Here is a 16,841-nt window from a genome sequence, read left to right as displayed (position 1 = left end):
CAGACAGAGCAACAAAAAGAAAGTACTTTTCTGAAGCAGACCAAAGGTCATTTGATGCTGTCATTTCCACAGAGGATGAGGGTTCGCTGTAGGGTTGGCTGGATCACTGTCATTTCCACAGAGGATGAGGGTTTGCAGAAGGGTTGGCTGGATCACTCTGTCATTTCCACAGAGGATGAGGGTTTGCTGAAGGGTTGGCTGGATCACTCTGTCATTTCCACAGAGGATGAGGTTTGGCTGAAGGGTTGGCTGGATCACTCTGTCATTTCCACAGAGGATGAGGTTTTGCTGAAGGGTTGGCTGGATCACTCTGTCATTTCCAAAGAGGATGAGGGTTTGCTGAAGGGTTGGCTGGATCACTCTGTCATTTCCACAGAGGGTGAGGGTTTGCTGAAGGGTTGGCTGGATCACTCTGTCATTTCCACAGGGGATGAGGGTTTGCTGAAGGGTTGGCTGGATCACTCTGTCATTTCCACAGAGGATGAGGGTTTGCTGAAGGGTTGGCTGGATCACTCTGTCATTTCCACAGAGGATGAGGGTTTGTTGAAGGGTTGGCTGGATCACTCTGTCATTTCCACAGAGGATGAGGGTTTGTTGAAGGGTTGGCTGGATCACTCTGTCATTTCCACAGAGGATGAGGGTTTGTTGAAGGGTTGGCTGGATCACTCTGTCATTTCCACAGAGGATGAGGGTTTGCTGAAGGGTTGGCTGGATTATTCTGACATATTCACAGCTGTCCACTGCTGCAGTCTGTATGTGATCTTGCAGCTCTAACCGGTTGCAGCACTGTGGCTTCCTTCATGTAGAATGTATTTAGAGACTGAAACATTGAGCCACATGAAGAGTGTACAGTCTGTTTGAGGTATGAACAGCCTGCAGGCATTCAACGGTTTTCTAAAGCTGTCACACAAGCCTGGCCGTGATGTCAAGACAACACTTTACTTGTTAGACCTGAGTGTGAGAGGGCAGGTTTAGAGGGCCAGGTTGGACTTGTTACACTGCTCATTGAGTTTTATGGGCTCATTAAGCGAGCAGTGTCAAATCTCCCTCGGGCTGCACAAAAAAACACAAAAACAGTTTAAAGTAAATAGTGGTGTTTGAAAATGGTTTCGCTTTTTAAAAAACCCGGTCGTTAGTCATTTCTTCGCTCACATACAGTCTGTATTCTTCACCTGTTAGATGCCTAATGCATCATGTTGGTCATAGTACAGCATGTTTGCCCAATGCAACATGTCTTTGCTCGTACAGAGCCCTCAGTAATGATTGGGACCGTGTGCATCATTTTCTCTTCTTTGGGCTCTAAACTAAACTTGGATTTGAAACAATGACTATGCTGTTAAATTGAAGACTGCAAGCTTTAATTTGAGGGTATATTCATTCATGTTGGGTGAACTGTTTAGAAACATAGTACTTTTTGTACACAGTCAGACTGTGACAGTCCGTTCATTTTAAGGGACCAAAAAAAAATTGGGACAAATACTCTTATATGTGTATAAAAGTCGTAAAAAGTTAAGAATTTGGTCCCATATTCATAGCACTCAATGACTACATCCAGCTTGTGACTCTACACATTTGTTGGATGCATTTGCTGTTTGTTTTGGTTGTGTTTCAGATTATGTTGTGCCAGAAATAAATTAATGGTAAATCATGTATTGTGTCATTGTATTGTACATGAGAATATAATATGTTTCTGAACAATTCTACAGTAATGTGGATGCTAACAGGATTACAGTTCACCCTGAATGAATCGTAAATAATGATGAGTGAGAAAGTTACAGACGTACAAATATCTTACCTCGGGGGGTTATGTTATTTGTTCATCTGTAACTTTCTCACTATGTAGAAAACGTGCTGTACTTCTAAACGGTTCACCCGATATCGTGAAAAAACCCTCAAATTAAAGCTGACAGACTGCATTGTCATTGTTTGATTTCAAATCTAAACTTTTGAAGTGCTGTACAGCGTCAATGTCCCAATACTACATCCGTATGTCATTCAGCCAGTCCTTAGACCCTGACTGTTCCAGTTATGAATGTCCCGATGTCCCCACAGTGGTTTACAGCTGTGCAGGACAACTCCCCCCAGACCTGCTCTGCAGACATGGCTTATACAGTACATGGCCCTGCGTCAAGCTCTGCCACGGAGGACTTAGTTAACCCTGGGAGGGCGTAGAGCTGGCCGAGAAGGCAGACAGCTTGCTTAGCAGCAACTCCTGTGTGGGAGTGGCACATCTGGTCCCCGATGCTCCATCCCATCATGTCACCAGCACCATCCATTGTGAAGCATCTTTCATCAGGGCTCTGATGAGCTTTTCAGAGAAAAGCCATCCAGCGCAAGACGATCCAGAAGGGGCCAACTAAAAGATGCTGAGTTGCACCTTTTACCTCATGTGAGGCGTACACCTCCAATCGCAGGGCTGCTCTTTCATGCGAGAGCTGCAATGTGAATTCCTTCATAAAGTTCAGAGAGCGTTTGACCATTTCATATTAGAATCTGGAACGTGGACTTCTCCACCACTTATGTGTGTACCAATGAAGATTGATTTTCAGAGAGGTGGTGGGGAGCTGCCGTCTCGCCATGTGGATTTGGTTAAAACTCAATCTGCTGGTCCAGAGTCTTGGCCTGTGGGTAACAGTCATGCCCCGGAGCATTATGACTGTTACCCACACACAGACCAGCATGGCAGACACTGTGAGGTGACCATGTGTGTGGAGATGAAGTCTTTCACATCTTCCCTGAAAGCCTCCCGTGTCTATGTTTGACAAAATGTAGACAAGTCATTTTGTTCAGCACTGTGTAGCACTGTATATGATGCATCCAAGTCCCAGGTCACATTATGGGCGTTGCATGGATCCTTTTAAAGGGCATCAGCATCACCTCTCATGAACTGAAACCTGACCATGACACTGATTGTCCTTTGAGTAGCACGAAACTCCATCAAGTCCTGTGCGAGGATCCATTCTAGCAGGCGTTGCACCCCTGGCTGTTCATAGTACACCCGCGGGTCGTCTCTCCATCAGTAGGGCTGCGGTGGAGCTCCTGCAGCTTGGTGCTGGGCCAAAAGCAGTGGCTGGCCGGTCGGGCCCGTGGTTTATTTATCTGGGCAGAAGAGCCGGTACACAGGAAACCCGGCAAGACTCTGGCCTAGCTTTAGGAGCTGCTGATATTATGGGAATATTAAATGCTCTGCCACGTTAGGGGTTTGAAATGGAAACTGGATCCCCTCCCCATCTCACGCTTTCACCTCCACTCTTTCCGTCTCTCGCTCATTCTCTCTAATGTTGTTCTTTTTGCTCTCTCTTTTTCTTGGTAGGAAGTACAGCATAGCTGCTCTGTGATGGTATCTGGGATAGTTTGCTTTATATAACGAGCGTCAGAGACATCAAAGTGCCGGCTAGTGGAGTCATTCGTGTTTATGTGTATTTAAGACGGCACGCCTGGACAAATTATGCAAACCCATATGGGAAAGAATTCAAATACACCACCTGCTGTGAGGAATCATAGCTTTTCAGCACCATTTCCTCCACCATTTAGCAGCATCTTTTATTTCAGCTTAATTCATTTACTTGTTGACTCCCTCCGGATAATATTTTGGGGGGAGATCAAAGAACAGCTGAACATGTGAACCATTCATTCAACAGGAAATGAACAATGTGGAGAATATGTCAATCTTTAGATTGAACGATGTACTGTACATTGCAGTGATGGTAACCATGAATGGATGTTTTCTCCAACCAGAACATATAGTTTATGGCCTTGTCATTCAATTTTGCAGGAAACAATGTGATGCCTTATCAACAACTGAACCATTTAGCAAGAACATATGCTAGATATACAGTGCCTTCGGAAAGTATTCAGACCCCTTGACTTTTTCCACATTTTGCTAGGTTACAGCCTTGTTCTAAAATTGATTACTTTGTTTCTTTTCCTCACCAATCTACACACAATACCCCATAGTGACAAAGCAAAAACTGTTTTTTAGACATTTTTGCTAATATTATAAAAAAATGTCAAACTGAAATATCACATTTACTTAAAGTATTCAGACCTTTTACTCAGTACTTTGTTGAAGCACCTTTAGTAGGGATTACAGCCTCGAGTCTTATTGGGTATGATGCTCGATTCTTGGAACACCTGTAATTGGGGAGTTTCTCCCATTCTTCTCTGCAGATCCTCTCAAGCTCTGTCAGCTTGGATGGGGAGCGTTCCAGAGATGTTTCATTGGGCTGGGCCACTCAAGGTCATTCAGAGACTTGTCCCGAAGCCACTCCTGCGTTGTCTTGGCTGTGTGTTTAGGGTTGTTCTCCTGTTGGAAGGTGAACCTTCACCCCAGTCTGAGGTCCTGAACTCTCTGGAGCAGGTTTTCATCAAGGATCTCTCTGTACTTTGCTCTATTCATCATTGCCTTGATCCTGACTAGTGTCCTAGACCCTGCCGCTGAAAAACATCCCCATTGCATGATGCTGCTGCCACCACCATGCTTCACCGTAGGGATGGTGCCAGGTTTCCTCCAGACACTTGGCATTCAGGCCAAAGAGTTCGATCTTGGGTTTCATCAGACCAGAGGATCTTGTTTCTCATGGTCTGTAAGTCTTTAGGTGTCTTTTGGCAAACTCCAAGCAGGCTGTCATGTGCCTTTTAGTGAGGAGTGGCTTCCGTCTGCTCACTCTGATTGGTGGAGTGTTGCAGAGATGGTTGTCCTTCTGGAAGGTTCTCCCATCTCCACAGAGGAACTCCCTGACCAAGGCCCTTCCCCCCTATTGCTCAGTATGGTCAGGCTGCCAGCTCTAGCAACAGTCTTGGTGGTTCCTGTCACGTATACTCCCTCTCAGGCGCTCGAGGTCAACAGGCTGCTCATTATTACGAACACATCTCACCATCGTTACGCGCACCAGCGCCTCATCAGACTCACCTGGCCTCCATCACCTGCCTGATTACCTTCCCTATATATATATGTCACTCCCTTTGGTTCTTTCCCTAGGCATTATTGTTTCTGTTCCAGTGTTGATTTCTGTATTTATTAAATACACTCCCTGAACTTGCTTCCCGACTACCAGCGTACATGTTACAGTTCCAAACTTCTTCCATTTAAGAACGATGGAGGCCACTGTGTTCTTGGGGACCTTCAATGCTGCAGACATTTTTTGGTATCTTTCCCCAGATCTGTGTCTCGACATTTGGTATTTTATTATCCCCATTAGCTGTTGCAAAAGCAGCAACTACCCACAAAACATGAAACATAACACAGAATGACATAATACAGAACATCATTAGACAAGAACAGCTCAAGGACAGAACTACATACATTTTAAACAGGCACACGTAGCCTACATATCAATGCATAGACACAAACTATCTGGGTCAAATAGGGGAGAGGCGTTGTGCCACAATCCTGTCTCTGAGCTCTACGGACAATTCCTTTGACCTCATGGTTTGGTTTTTGCTCTGACATACACTGTCAACTGTGGGACCTTATATACATCGCCTTGCAAAAGTATTCACCCCCTTGGCATTTTTTCTATTTTGTTGAACTACAGCCTGTAATTGAAATTGATTTTTATTTGGATTTCATGTCATGGACATACACAAAACAGTCCAAATTGGTGAAGTGAAATGAAAAAAATAACTTTGTTAAAAATAACTTTTTAACTGAAAATTGTTGAGTGCTAATGCATTCACCCCCTTTGCTATGAGGCCCCTAAATAAGATCTGGTGCAACCAATTACCTTCAGAAGTCACATATTTAGTTAAATAAAGTCTACCTGTGTGCAATCTAAGTGTCACATGATCTGTCACATGATCTCAGTATATATACACCTGTTCTGAAAGGCCCCAGAGTCTGCAACACCACTAAGCAAGGGGCACCACCAAGCAAGTGGCACCATGAAGCCCAAGGATCTCTCCAACCAGGTCAGGGACACAGTTGTGGAGAAGTACAGATCAGGGTTGGGTTATAAAAAAATATTATAAACTTTGAACATCCCATGGAGCACTATTAAATCCACGATTAAAAAATGGAAAGAATATGGCACCACAACAAACCTGTCAATAGAGGGCCTCCCACCAAAAATCACAGACCAGGCAAGGGGGGCATTAATCAGAGGCAACAAAGAGACAAAGATAACCCTGAAGGAGCTGCAAAGCTCCACAGCGGAGATTGGAGTATCAGTACATAGGACCACTTTAAGCCGTACACTCCACAGAGCTGGGCTTTACGGAAGAGTGGTCAGAAAAAAGCTTAAAGAAAAAAATAATCAAACACATTTGGTGTTCACCAAAAGGCACGTGGGAGACTCCCCAAACATATGGAAGAAGGGTCTCAGGTTAGATGAGATTAAAATTGAGCTTTTGGGCCATCAAGGCAAACACTATGTCTGGCGCAAACCCAATACCTCTCATCCCCCCGAGAACAGCATCACACAGTGAAGCATGGTGGTGGCAGCATCATGCTGTCTTTCATTGGCAGAGTCTGGGAAACTGGTCAGAACTTGAAGGAATGATGGATGGAGCTAAATACAGGGATATTTTTGAGGGAAACCTTATTTAGTCTTCAAGAGAATTGAGACTGGGACGGAGCCTCACCTTCCAGCAGGACAATGATCATAAGCATACTGCTAAAGCAACACTTGAGTGGTTTAAGGGGAAACTTTTAAATGCCTTCGAATGGCCTAGTCAAAGCACAGACCTCAATCGAATTGAGAATCTGTGGTATGACTTAAAGATTGCTGTACACCAGTGGAACCCATCCAACTTGAAGGAGCTGGAGCAGTTTTGCCTTAAAGAATGGGCAAAAATCCCAGTGGCTAGATGTGCCAAGCTTATAGAGACATACCCCAAGAGACTTGCAGTTGTAATTGCTGAAAAAGGTGTCTCTATAAAGTATTGACTTAGGGGGGGTGAATAGTTATACACGCTCAAGTTTTATTTATTTTTTTGGTCTTATTTCTTGCTTGTTTCACAATAAAAATATTTTGCATCTTCAAAGTGGTAGGTAGTATGTTGTGTAAATCAAATGAACAAACCGCCCAAAAACCTATTTTAATTCCAGATTGTAAGGCAACAAAATAGGAAAAATGCCAAGGGGGGTGAATACTTTCGCAAGCCACTGTAGACAGGTGTGTGCCTTTCCAAATCATGTCCAATAAATTGAATTTACCACAGGTGGACTCCAATCAAGTTGGAGAAATATCTCAAGGATGATCAATGGAAGCAGGATGCACATGAGCTCAATTTGAGTCTCATAGCAAAAGGTCTGAATACTTAAAACATTTGCAAACATTTCTAAAAACACATTTTTGCTTTGTCATTATGGGGTTATGTGTGTAGATTGCTGAGGAAATTGTTTTATCTAACACATTTTAGAATAGGGCTGTAACGTAACAAAATGTGGGAAAAACGAAGGGATCTGAATACTTCCCAAAAGGCTAATTGTATAATTTCTCTTGACAGAGCAGCAACATCTGTTGGCAGAATATACTAGCGAGATATACATATTTTGGAGGATTATAAAGATATTTTTTCTGCAGTTGCAGTGCTCTCATTAGATTTAAAATCTTCAGCTGCCTTGAAAGCAGAGGTAATCTCCTTTAAAACTGTCAACGTGAAAAATCAAACTCTTCTAAAGAATGAACCATGACAGTACTTTATTTCAAAGGAAATGGTTATTGTCCCGACTTTGACTTTGATACTCTTCTTTCATGATATTGAATCCCAACTGTTAATAACTGCATCTCGCAAGTGACTGTTTTTTTCAAATGTATAGCCTACTTTCTATGAAAAATATATATAATCATTTTAACTACTAGGGCCAGGACGATATCAGTATCGCGAAACTCATTAGTATCATAACAAAGAAACAAAACACAATGCGGATTTAAGTTCTTTAGGAAAACAGCATTAATGTTGGAAACAAACATCATTAGTTTGTCTTCCAGAGTCACAGTTATTTATTTTCTATCTTTCGCTCACAATATTTTACATACAGCAGGTTTTTAAAGGACTGAAGAGTTTGGTCTGCGTTGTGTTTACATTTTTGTCATGGATAAAACATTGTGATAATGGTATTGTCCCGGCCCTACTAACTATCCCGACCAGCAATTGAATAACGAGTTCCAATGCATTTCACACGTTTGTCCAATACACACTTTTCTCTGTCAAGTCCATTTGTCCATCAAATGGAAATAAAAATGTATTTGGCCAGTTTTTGCTTCTAACTATTTATTTAATATATCAGCTCTATACTGCTCTAATCTTGGTAAAAATGATTAGCAATACACAACAGAACCATACCTGAACTGCCGCTTGCATACTCTCTGAACCATTGGTTTGCCTCTCAGTGCTGAAGCTAACCCAACTCTGACCTTCTATTTATTTGTTATGTCGCCTCATAAACTTTGTTGGTGCTTTTACGTTGTGATCTCAGTAACAAAATACATTTCCCATGGAGAAGAAAGGATCACTTGACTTGGCCCTCAGAGCCTAACAGATTGTAGAGCTGTATAGAGAGGATTGAGAGTGGGGTTTAGGGTATTCAAAATAGGCCCTACTGTGTTGATGTAAGAGAAGGAGGGGCTTGTCCTGGGGTCTGTTTTTGTGTGCTCTATGAAATCCATCTCTTCAACTCACTGGGCTGGGTTCTGACTGCTCACTGGGATGGGTTCTGACTGTTCACTGGGCTGGTTACTGACTGCTCACTGGGATGGGTTCTGACTGCTCACTGGGATGGGTTCTGTGTGCTCACTGGGTTGGGTTCTGACTGCTCAAGGTGCTGGGTTCTGACTGCTCACAGGGATGGGTTCTGACCACTCACGGGGTTGGGTTCTGACTGCTCAAGGTGCTGGGTTCTGAATGCTCACAGGGATGGGTTCTGACTGCTCACAGGGTTGGGTTCTGACTGCTCACAGGGTTGGGTTCTGACCGCTCACAGGGTTGGGTTCTGACTGCTCACAGGGCTGGGTTCTGACTGCTCACAGGGTTGGGTTCTGACCGCTCACAGGGTTGGGTTCTGACTGCTCACAGGGCTGGGTTCTGACCGCTCACAGGGTTGGGTTCTGACCGCTCACAGGGTTGGGTTCTGACTGCTCACAGGGATGGGTTCTGACTGCTCACAGGGTTGGGTTCTGACTGTGAATGTTTTTTCCAAGTAATAATCCTCTAACTGTATGTCATTAAGCGTGATGACTTTTAAAGCTGCCTCTTTCTTTCTCTTGGTACTTCTCCATTTCTCTCTCTATTTCCTGCTCTACTTTAGTGTTATATCACTGTCATCACAAGCTGGCTCATAGCCCTTGACGTCAGACAAGAAAAATTGCAATGAAATGTAAATCCCAACATGAACCCTGACCTTACAGTAGCCAAGACGTCTGTCTTCCACTGTATATAATATAGAGACAAAGTGGTGTGAGACCTGAGACCGGTGAAACGAAGACACTGTATACAGCTGGAGTTGAAGGAGAAGATAGATGAATGAAGAGCCAGATTGAAAGGAAGTTATGTTGACGAAGATGATGTTTTCCATCCTGCTCTCTCATCTCTGTCAAGAAGAAGATCTACTCATGTCTTCCATCTCCTCAACAAAATGTGCTTGCTGCTTGCTTCCTCCGTTGGAAATAATAATCCAATGATGCTGTTTTCATTAATAAGCCATTTTGGGTAACTTGGTGACAGCGAGAAAAGCTGTAAGTATCGTCTCTGATACGCATTTGAATTGAATCCAGAAGGGAATTGCGTTTTCCCATAATGCTCTTAGTGTCCAGAGGAAGTGAGGAGAAGTAATCTACACCATCACAAATCCGGTCTGTCTTTTGATCAGTCCCCATAGTTGTGTTTGCGGTCCTTTCCATGTTGTTCTCTGAGATGAATTTGTCTTGTCTGGTTCCCACATGGTCTAATCAGGGTTTCACCACAGTGCTTAAACGCTCTGCTCAACTTCTACCAGAAATACACATCTGGGAAGGCATGTGGGTTGCAATTATTGATCTTTCTCAGCTCAGCACCTGTGGTAGATTTCTAAATCTGATCTCACGTACAGAAAACAATTAAGGGGGTCGAATTTGACTGGGAAGGTAATTCCCTAAACTGATGTGAGCATCGTACAGTCAATGGTCAGTCATCATCTGCCAATCAGAGGGCTCTTGCCTGGCATCAGTATTCTAGATGCCATCTCCAGCCTTTATGCCGTTAAGCAAGGCACTCAGTGTGTTTGTCTCAGGTGTTGGTAGAAAACAAATAGATGAGTTTCCTCAGAATAGGACAATAAGGTAGGCTTCTGTTCTTCTTGTCGTGAAGTCTTGTCTCAGCCAAGTACAATGGCAATAACCTTAAATAATTTTATTCTGTGTAGATCAGTGCTATTCTGTTCATTCAGAGCTACATAATGTTGACATCTAGTAAAAGGACATCTATTTTGGTATTTGTTTCATTAGTCCATTGTTGATATAGTTCCAAAATGTTTTACTTTTCAAGACATACTGTACATCTCTAAATACAGAAGTACAGCAGGTATGATGCATTTTGAACACTGGACGTTTTTCTGTATTTAAAAAAAGTTAATATAGTTTTTCTGTGGAGTTTTCCTTTAATGTACTTTGTATACAGTATGTCCATTTAAATAAGCAGGATGGAAATATCCAGGTAAGCTGCTACATGATTTCAACATCCAGTCTTCAAATCAAATGTATTTATATAGCCCTTCGTACATCAGCTGATATCTCAAAGTGCTGTACAGAAACCCTGTGTAAAACCCAAAACAGCAAGCAATGCAGATGTAGAAGCATGGTGGCTAGGAAAAACTCCCTAGAAAGGCCAAAACCTAGGAAGAAACCTAGAGAGGAACCAGGCTATGAGGGGTGGCCAGTCCTCTTCTGGCTGTGCCGGGTGGAGATTATAACAGAACATGGCCAAGATGTTCAAATGTTCATAAATGACCAGCATGGTCAAATAATAATAATCACACTAGTTGTCGAGGGTGCGGCAAGTCAACATCTCAGGAGTAAATGTCAGTTGGCTTTTCATAGCCGATCATTAAGAGCACCAGTAAGCCAGTGACTCAGCCCCTGTAATAAGGTTAGAGGCAGAGAATCCCATTGGAGAGAGGGGAACCGGCCAGGCAGAGACAGCAAGGGCGGTTCGTTGCTCCAGAGCCTTTCCATTCACCTCCACTCTCCTGGGCCAGACTACACTCAATCATATGACCCACTGAAGAGATGAGTCTTCAGTAAGGACTTAAAGGTTGAGACCGAGTCTGCGTCTCTCACATGGGTAGGCAGACCATTCCATAAAAATTTAGTTCTATAGGAGAAAGCCCTGCCTCCAGCTGTTTGCTTAGAAATTCTAGGGACAATTAGGAGGCCTGCGTCTTGTGACCATAGCGTACGTGTAGGTATGTACGGCAGGACCAAATCGGAAAGATAGGTAGGAGCAAGCCCATGTAATGCTTTGTAGGTTAGCAGTAAAACCTTGAAATCAGCCCTTGCCTTAACAGGAAGCCAGTGTAGGGAGGGTAGCACTGGAGTAATATGATCAAATTATTTGGTTCTAGTCAGGATTCTAGCAGCCGTATTTAGCACTAACTGAAGTTTATTTAGTGCTTTATCCGGGTAGCCGGAAAGTAGAGCATTACAGTAGTCTAACCTAGAATTAACAAAAGCATGGATTAATTTTTCTGCATCATTTTTGGACAGAAAGTTTCTGATTTTTGCAATGTTACGTAGATGGAAAAAGCTGTCCTTGAAACAGTCTTGATATGTTCGTCAAAAGAGAGATCAGGGTCCAGAGTAGCGCCGAGGTCCTTCACAGTTTTATTTGAGACGACTGTACAACCATCAAGATTAATTGTCGGATTCAACAGAAGATCTCTTTGTTTCTTGGGACCTAGAACAAGCATCTCTGTTTTGTCCGAGTTTAAAAGTAGAAAGTTTGCAGCCATCCACTTCCTTATGTCTAAAACACAGGCTTCTACTGAGGGCAATTTTGGAGCTTCACTATGTTTCATTGAAATGTACAGCTGTGTGTTATCCGCATAGCAGTGAAAGTTAACATTATGTTTTCGAATGACATCCCCAAGAGGTAAAATATACAGTGAAAGCAATAGTGGTCCTAAAACGGAACCTTGAGGAACACCGAAATTTACAGTTGATTTGTCAGAGGATTCACAGAGACCATTCACAGAGACAAACTTATATCTTTCCGACAGATAAGATCTAAACCAGGCCAGAACTTGTCCGTGTAGACCAATTTGGGTTTCCGATCTCTCCAAAAGAATGTGGTGATCGATGGTATCAAAAGCAGCACTAAGGTCTAGGAGCACGAGGACAGATGTTAGAGACTCGGTCTGATGCCACCAGACTGAAGCATTTCGTATACATTGTTTGTCTTTGGGAAGGCAATGACAGCTTTTTCAAACATTTTTGAGAGGAATGGAAGATTCGATATAGGCCGATAGTTTTTTATATTTTCTGGGTCAAGGTTTGGCTTTTTCAAGAGAGGCTTTATTACTGCCACTTTTAGTGAGTTTGGTACACATCCGGTGGATAGAGAGCCATTTATTATGTTCAACATAGGAGGGCCAAGCACAGGAAGCAGCTCTTTCAGTAGTCTTCTGCACTATAACATGAATGATCAACTTCAATATGACTACTACCACTTATCCTCACACAAACCTTCAGCCATCCATCCACCCCTTTCAATATGACTACTACCGCTTCTCCTCACACAAACCTTCAGCCATCCATCCATCCCTTTCAATATGACTACTACCGCTTACAAAACCTTCAGCCATCCATCCACCCCTTTCAATATGACTACTACCGCTTCTCCTTACACAAACCTTCAGCCATCCATCTACCCCTTTAAATATGACTACTACCGCTTCTCCTCACAAAAACTTCAGCCATCCATCCATCCACCCCTTTCAATATGACTACTACCGCTTATCCTCACACAAACCTTCAGCCATCCATCCACCCCTTTCAATATGACTACTACCGCTTACAAAACCTTCAGCCATCCATCCACCCCTTTCAATATGACTACTACCGCTTACAAAACCTTCAGCCATCCATCCACCCCTTTCAATATGACTACTACCGCTTACAAAACCTTCAGCCATCCATTCACCCCTTTCAATATGACTACTACTGCTTCTCCTCACACAAACCTTCAGCCATCCATCCACCCCTTTCAATATGACTACTACCGCTTACAAAACCTTCAGCCATCCATCCACCCCTTTCAATATGACTACTACCGCTTACAAAACCTTCAGCCATCCATCCACCCCTTTCAATATGACTACTACCGCTTACAAAACCTTCAGCCATCCATTCACCCCTTTCAATATGACTACTACTGCTTCTCCTCACACAAACCTTCAGCCATCCATCCACCCCTTTCAATATGACTACTACCGCTTACAAAACCTTCAGCCATCCATCCACCCCTTTCAATATGACTACTACCGCTTACAAAACCTTCAGCCATCCATCCACCCCTTTCAATATGACTACTAACGCTTATCCTCACAAAACCTTCAGCCATCCATCCACCCCTTTCAATATGACTACTAACGCTTACAAAACCTTCAGCCATCCATCCACCCCTTTCAATATGACTACTAACGCTTATCCTCACACAAAACTTCAGCCATCCATCCACCCCTTTCAATATGACTACTACCGCTCCTCACACAAACCTTCAGCCATCCATCCACCCCTTTCAATATGACTACTAACGCGCCATCCATCCACAAAACCTTCAGCCATCCATCCACCCCTTTCAATATGACTACTACCGCTTACAAAACCTTCAGCCATCCATCCACCCCTTTCAATATGACTACTTTAGCCATCCATCCACCCCTTTCAATATGACTACTACCGCTTATCCTCACACAAACCTTCAGCCATCCATCCACCCCTTTCAATATGACTACTACTGCGTACAAAACCTTCAGCCATCCATCCACCCACCCCTTTCAATATGACTACTACCGCTTATCCTCACACAAACTTTCAGCCATCCATCCACCCATTTCAATATGACTACTACCGCTTACAAAACCTTCAGCCATCCATCCACCCCTTTCAATATGACTACTACCGCTTACAAAACCTTCAGCCATCCATCCACCCCTTTCAATATGACTACTACCGCTTACAAAACCTTCAGCCATCCATCCACCCCTTTCAATATGACTACTACCGCTTACAAAACCTTCAGCCATCCATTCACCCCTTTCAATATGACTACTACCGCTTACAAAACCTTCAGCCATCCATCCACCCCTTCCACCCACCCTCACGCAGACTGAGAAATGTCAATCAAACTCAGTGACAGACAGCTCTACTGTTTACCTACAGCCCCTACAGTGTAAAATATCTGCTTGCCTTTTGGGACAAGGCTCTGTTTACAGTGAGCTAGGAGATCAAGGAGAGAGGGGTAAGGCCAGGGCTCTTCACAGGCATGAGGAGAATGGAAACAATTATCATTCTGAGATGACATCACGGGACCTCCATAGCTATGTTTGTTTCTGTACGAGATATTTAAGGTACTGGAGTCCAGGTGTCATGGCCTAGAGATATTCCAAGGGAAAATACTATAGTTTTCTTGGATCAGACGCATCAGCGGTAGTCTGTTTTCAATAGCACCTTAGAGGCTGCTGCCTATATACATAGACTTGAAATCACTGGCCACTTTAATAATGGAACACTAGTCACTTTAATAATATTTACATATTTTGCATTACTCATCTCATTTGTATATAATATATTGTATTCTATTCTACTGTATTTTAGTCTATGCTGCTCCAACATTGCAAGTCCAAATATTTATATATATTTTTATTTATTTTTTATTTTATTTTATTTTATTTCACCTTTATTTAACCAGGTAGGCTAGTTGAGAACAAGTTCTCATTTGCAACTGCGACCTGGCCAAGATAAAGCATAGCAATCGACACCAACAACAACACAGAGTTACAGATGGAATAAACAAAACATACAGTCAATAATACAGTAGAACAAAAGAAAACAAAAAGTCTATATACAGTGAGTGAAAATGAGGTAAGGTAAATTCCATTCCTTTACTTTAGATTTGTGTGTATTGTTGCGAAATTGTTAGATTTTACTCATAAGATATTACTGCACAAGCATTTCGCTACACCCGCAATAACATTTGCTAAACATGTGTATGTGACCAATACAAGTTGATTTGATTTGAATATCGAGACAAGACAAACACCCTCTCTGGCATGCTATCTGTATCCTTCTCGCACAAGGTGGCTACAAAGTCAGCATCAAAATGGCCGCCTTCCTGCTAATAACAGCTGTGATGCTCTTGGTACCGCTGGGTGAAAGTCTCAAACCCACACATGTCCTGTTTCTGATGAAACTCCCATCTATCGCTTCGAGTTTGTGTTACTTGGCTGGTGTTAATGTTGTAACCAGCATGAAATCTTTCTGTTGCACTTCAGGTCACAGGCAAAACACAAGCGTTTTTTGGGAAGTGTCTGTCGCAGCCAGTAAATATAATGTGCTGTCCAAGCATGCTATTAATGGCATGTGTTTGCCTTGCTGTGTCTGTTTCCAGGGCTCCATGATGGTTTCAACATCCACACCAAGAACCACAGGATCATCAAGGGCCCCAAGCAGGCCCAGTTTGGATACACTGTGCAGCAGCACATTGCCGGGGGACAAAAGTGGTAAGACGATTGTTTACATTTTATACAACGGGTGGATCAAATCCTGAATGCTGATTGGTTAAAACCGCATTCCAGCCGATGTCTATTCCACAAGTTACCACCGGCTAAATCTATGACGTTAAAATGCCTATTTACTCTGTTCCATATGACTGCACAATCCACTGTCTCATCTGCCCAGCCAAGCAATTTATAAACTTGATCTCCACCATAAAAGCATCTAGAGCTCACATTTCTTTTAGACTGACATTTTGTATAAACCTTGCTGTCTGTCTCTGCAAAATGTGCAACATTGTTTCAATATTCAAATTCGATCTCCAGCTGTACCATAGTAATGAACATGTCAGGCGTCGGGACGAGACAGACAGGCAGGCAATGTTTCTCAGACAGTCGAAATCATGAATCAGCTAGCATCATTTGTATGGATATATACAAAGAAATGTCAATTGAAAAAATATCAAACAAACTGAAGTGCAGCTAGTTTGCAGTCTTTCCAGCTTCAGTTTGAAGTGATTGTGTTAGCTGTGTTGTTAGCTGTGTTGTTAGCTGTGTTGTTAGCTGTGTTGTTAGCTAGCTCCTCTACCACATTATCACTTAAATGTGCCGTGTGTCATTTACTTGATGTACTTTGTCACTTCACTGACTTTCAGATGCTTTAAGGTGAGGTACTGTAAGCATGCTTTGAGGTGAGGTACTGTAAGCATGCTTTAAGGTGAGGTACTGTAAGCATGCTTTAAGGTGAGGTACTGTAAGCATGCTTTAAGGTGAGGTACTGTAAGCATGCTTTAAGGTGAGGTACTGTAAGCATGCTTTAAGGTGAGGTACTGTAAGCATGCTTTAAGGTGAGGTACTGTAAGCATGCTTTAAGGTGAGGTACTGTAAGCATGCTTTAAGGACTCTGCTAACAGGGGTCTTGCCACAGCTTTTTATTTACACTGTGATGTGAAACACAAAGACAAACTTAGTTAAATAAACAAACACAACTCTTGGGTTGCTGACTCTCCAGGTCTATATAGTACTGTCTCAGAATGTAAAAGACTGGATTTCAAACAATCCCCAACGTGACTACTGAGAGAATCTGTTTGGTTTCATTGTTTGAACTATTCCGAGGTAACAACCTCCTCACGTTGCAGACAGCGATGGTTAA

The 16,841-nt window shown here is 42.8% G+C and overlaps 1 protein-coding gene across 1 annotated transcript in view; it reads left to right on the top strand.

The window, feature by feature from the left end:
- The window catches only part of LOC112238567 (integrin alpha-11-like), a 100,000-nt gene that overhangs the window by 4,222 nt on the left and 78,937 nt on the right, over positions 1-16,841 (top strand). Inside the window, exon 2 of the mRNA XM_042316703.1 lies at positions 15,586-15,697. Within this exon, the coding sequence (XP_042172637.1) occupies positions 15,586-15,697 (112 nt within the window). The remainder of the gene's footprint in view (positions 1-15,585; positions 15,698-16,841) is intronic.

Source organism: Oncorhynchus tshawytscha, unplaced genomic scaffold, assembly GCF_018296145.1.
Source record: "Oncorhynchus tshawytscha isolate Ot180627B unplaced genomic scaffold, Otsh_v2.0 Un_contig_2082_pilon_pilon, whole genome shotgun sequence".
Classification (NCBI taxonomy): Eukaryota; Metazoa; Chordata; class Actinopteri; order Salmoniformes; family Salmonidae; genus Oncorhynchus; species Oncorhynchus tshawytscha.
The sequence above is the reverse complement of the archived record's forward strand: the minus strand, read 5'-3'. Positions and strand labels throughout refer to the sequence as shown.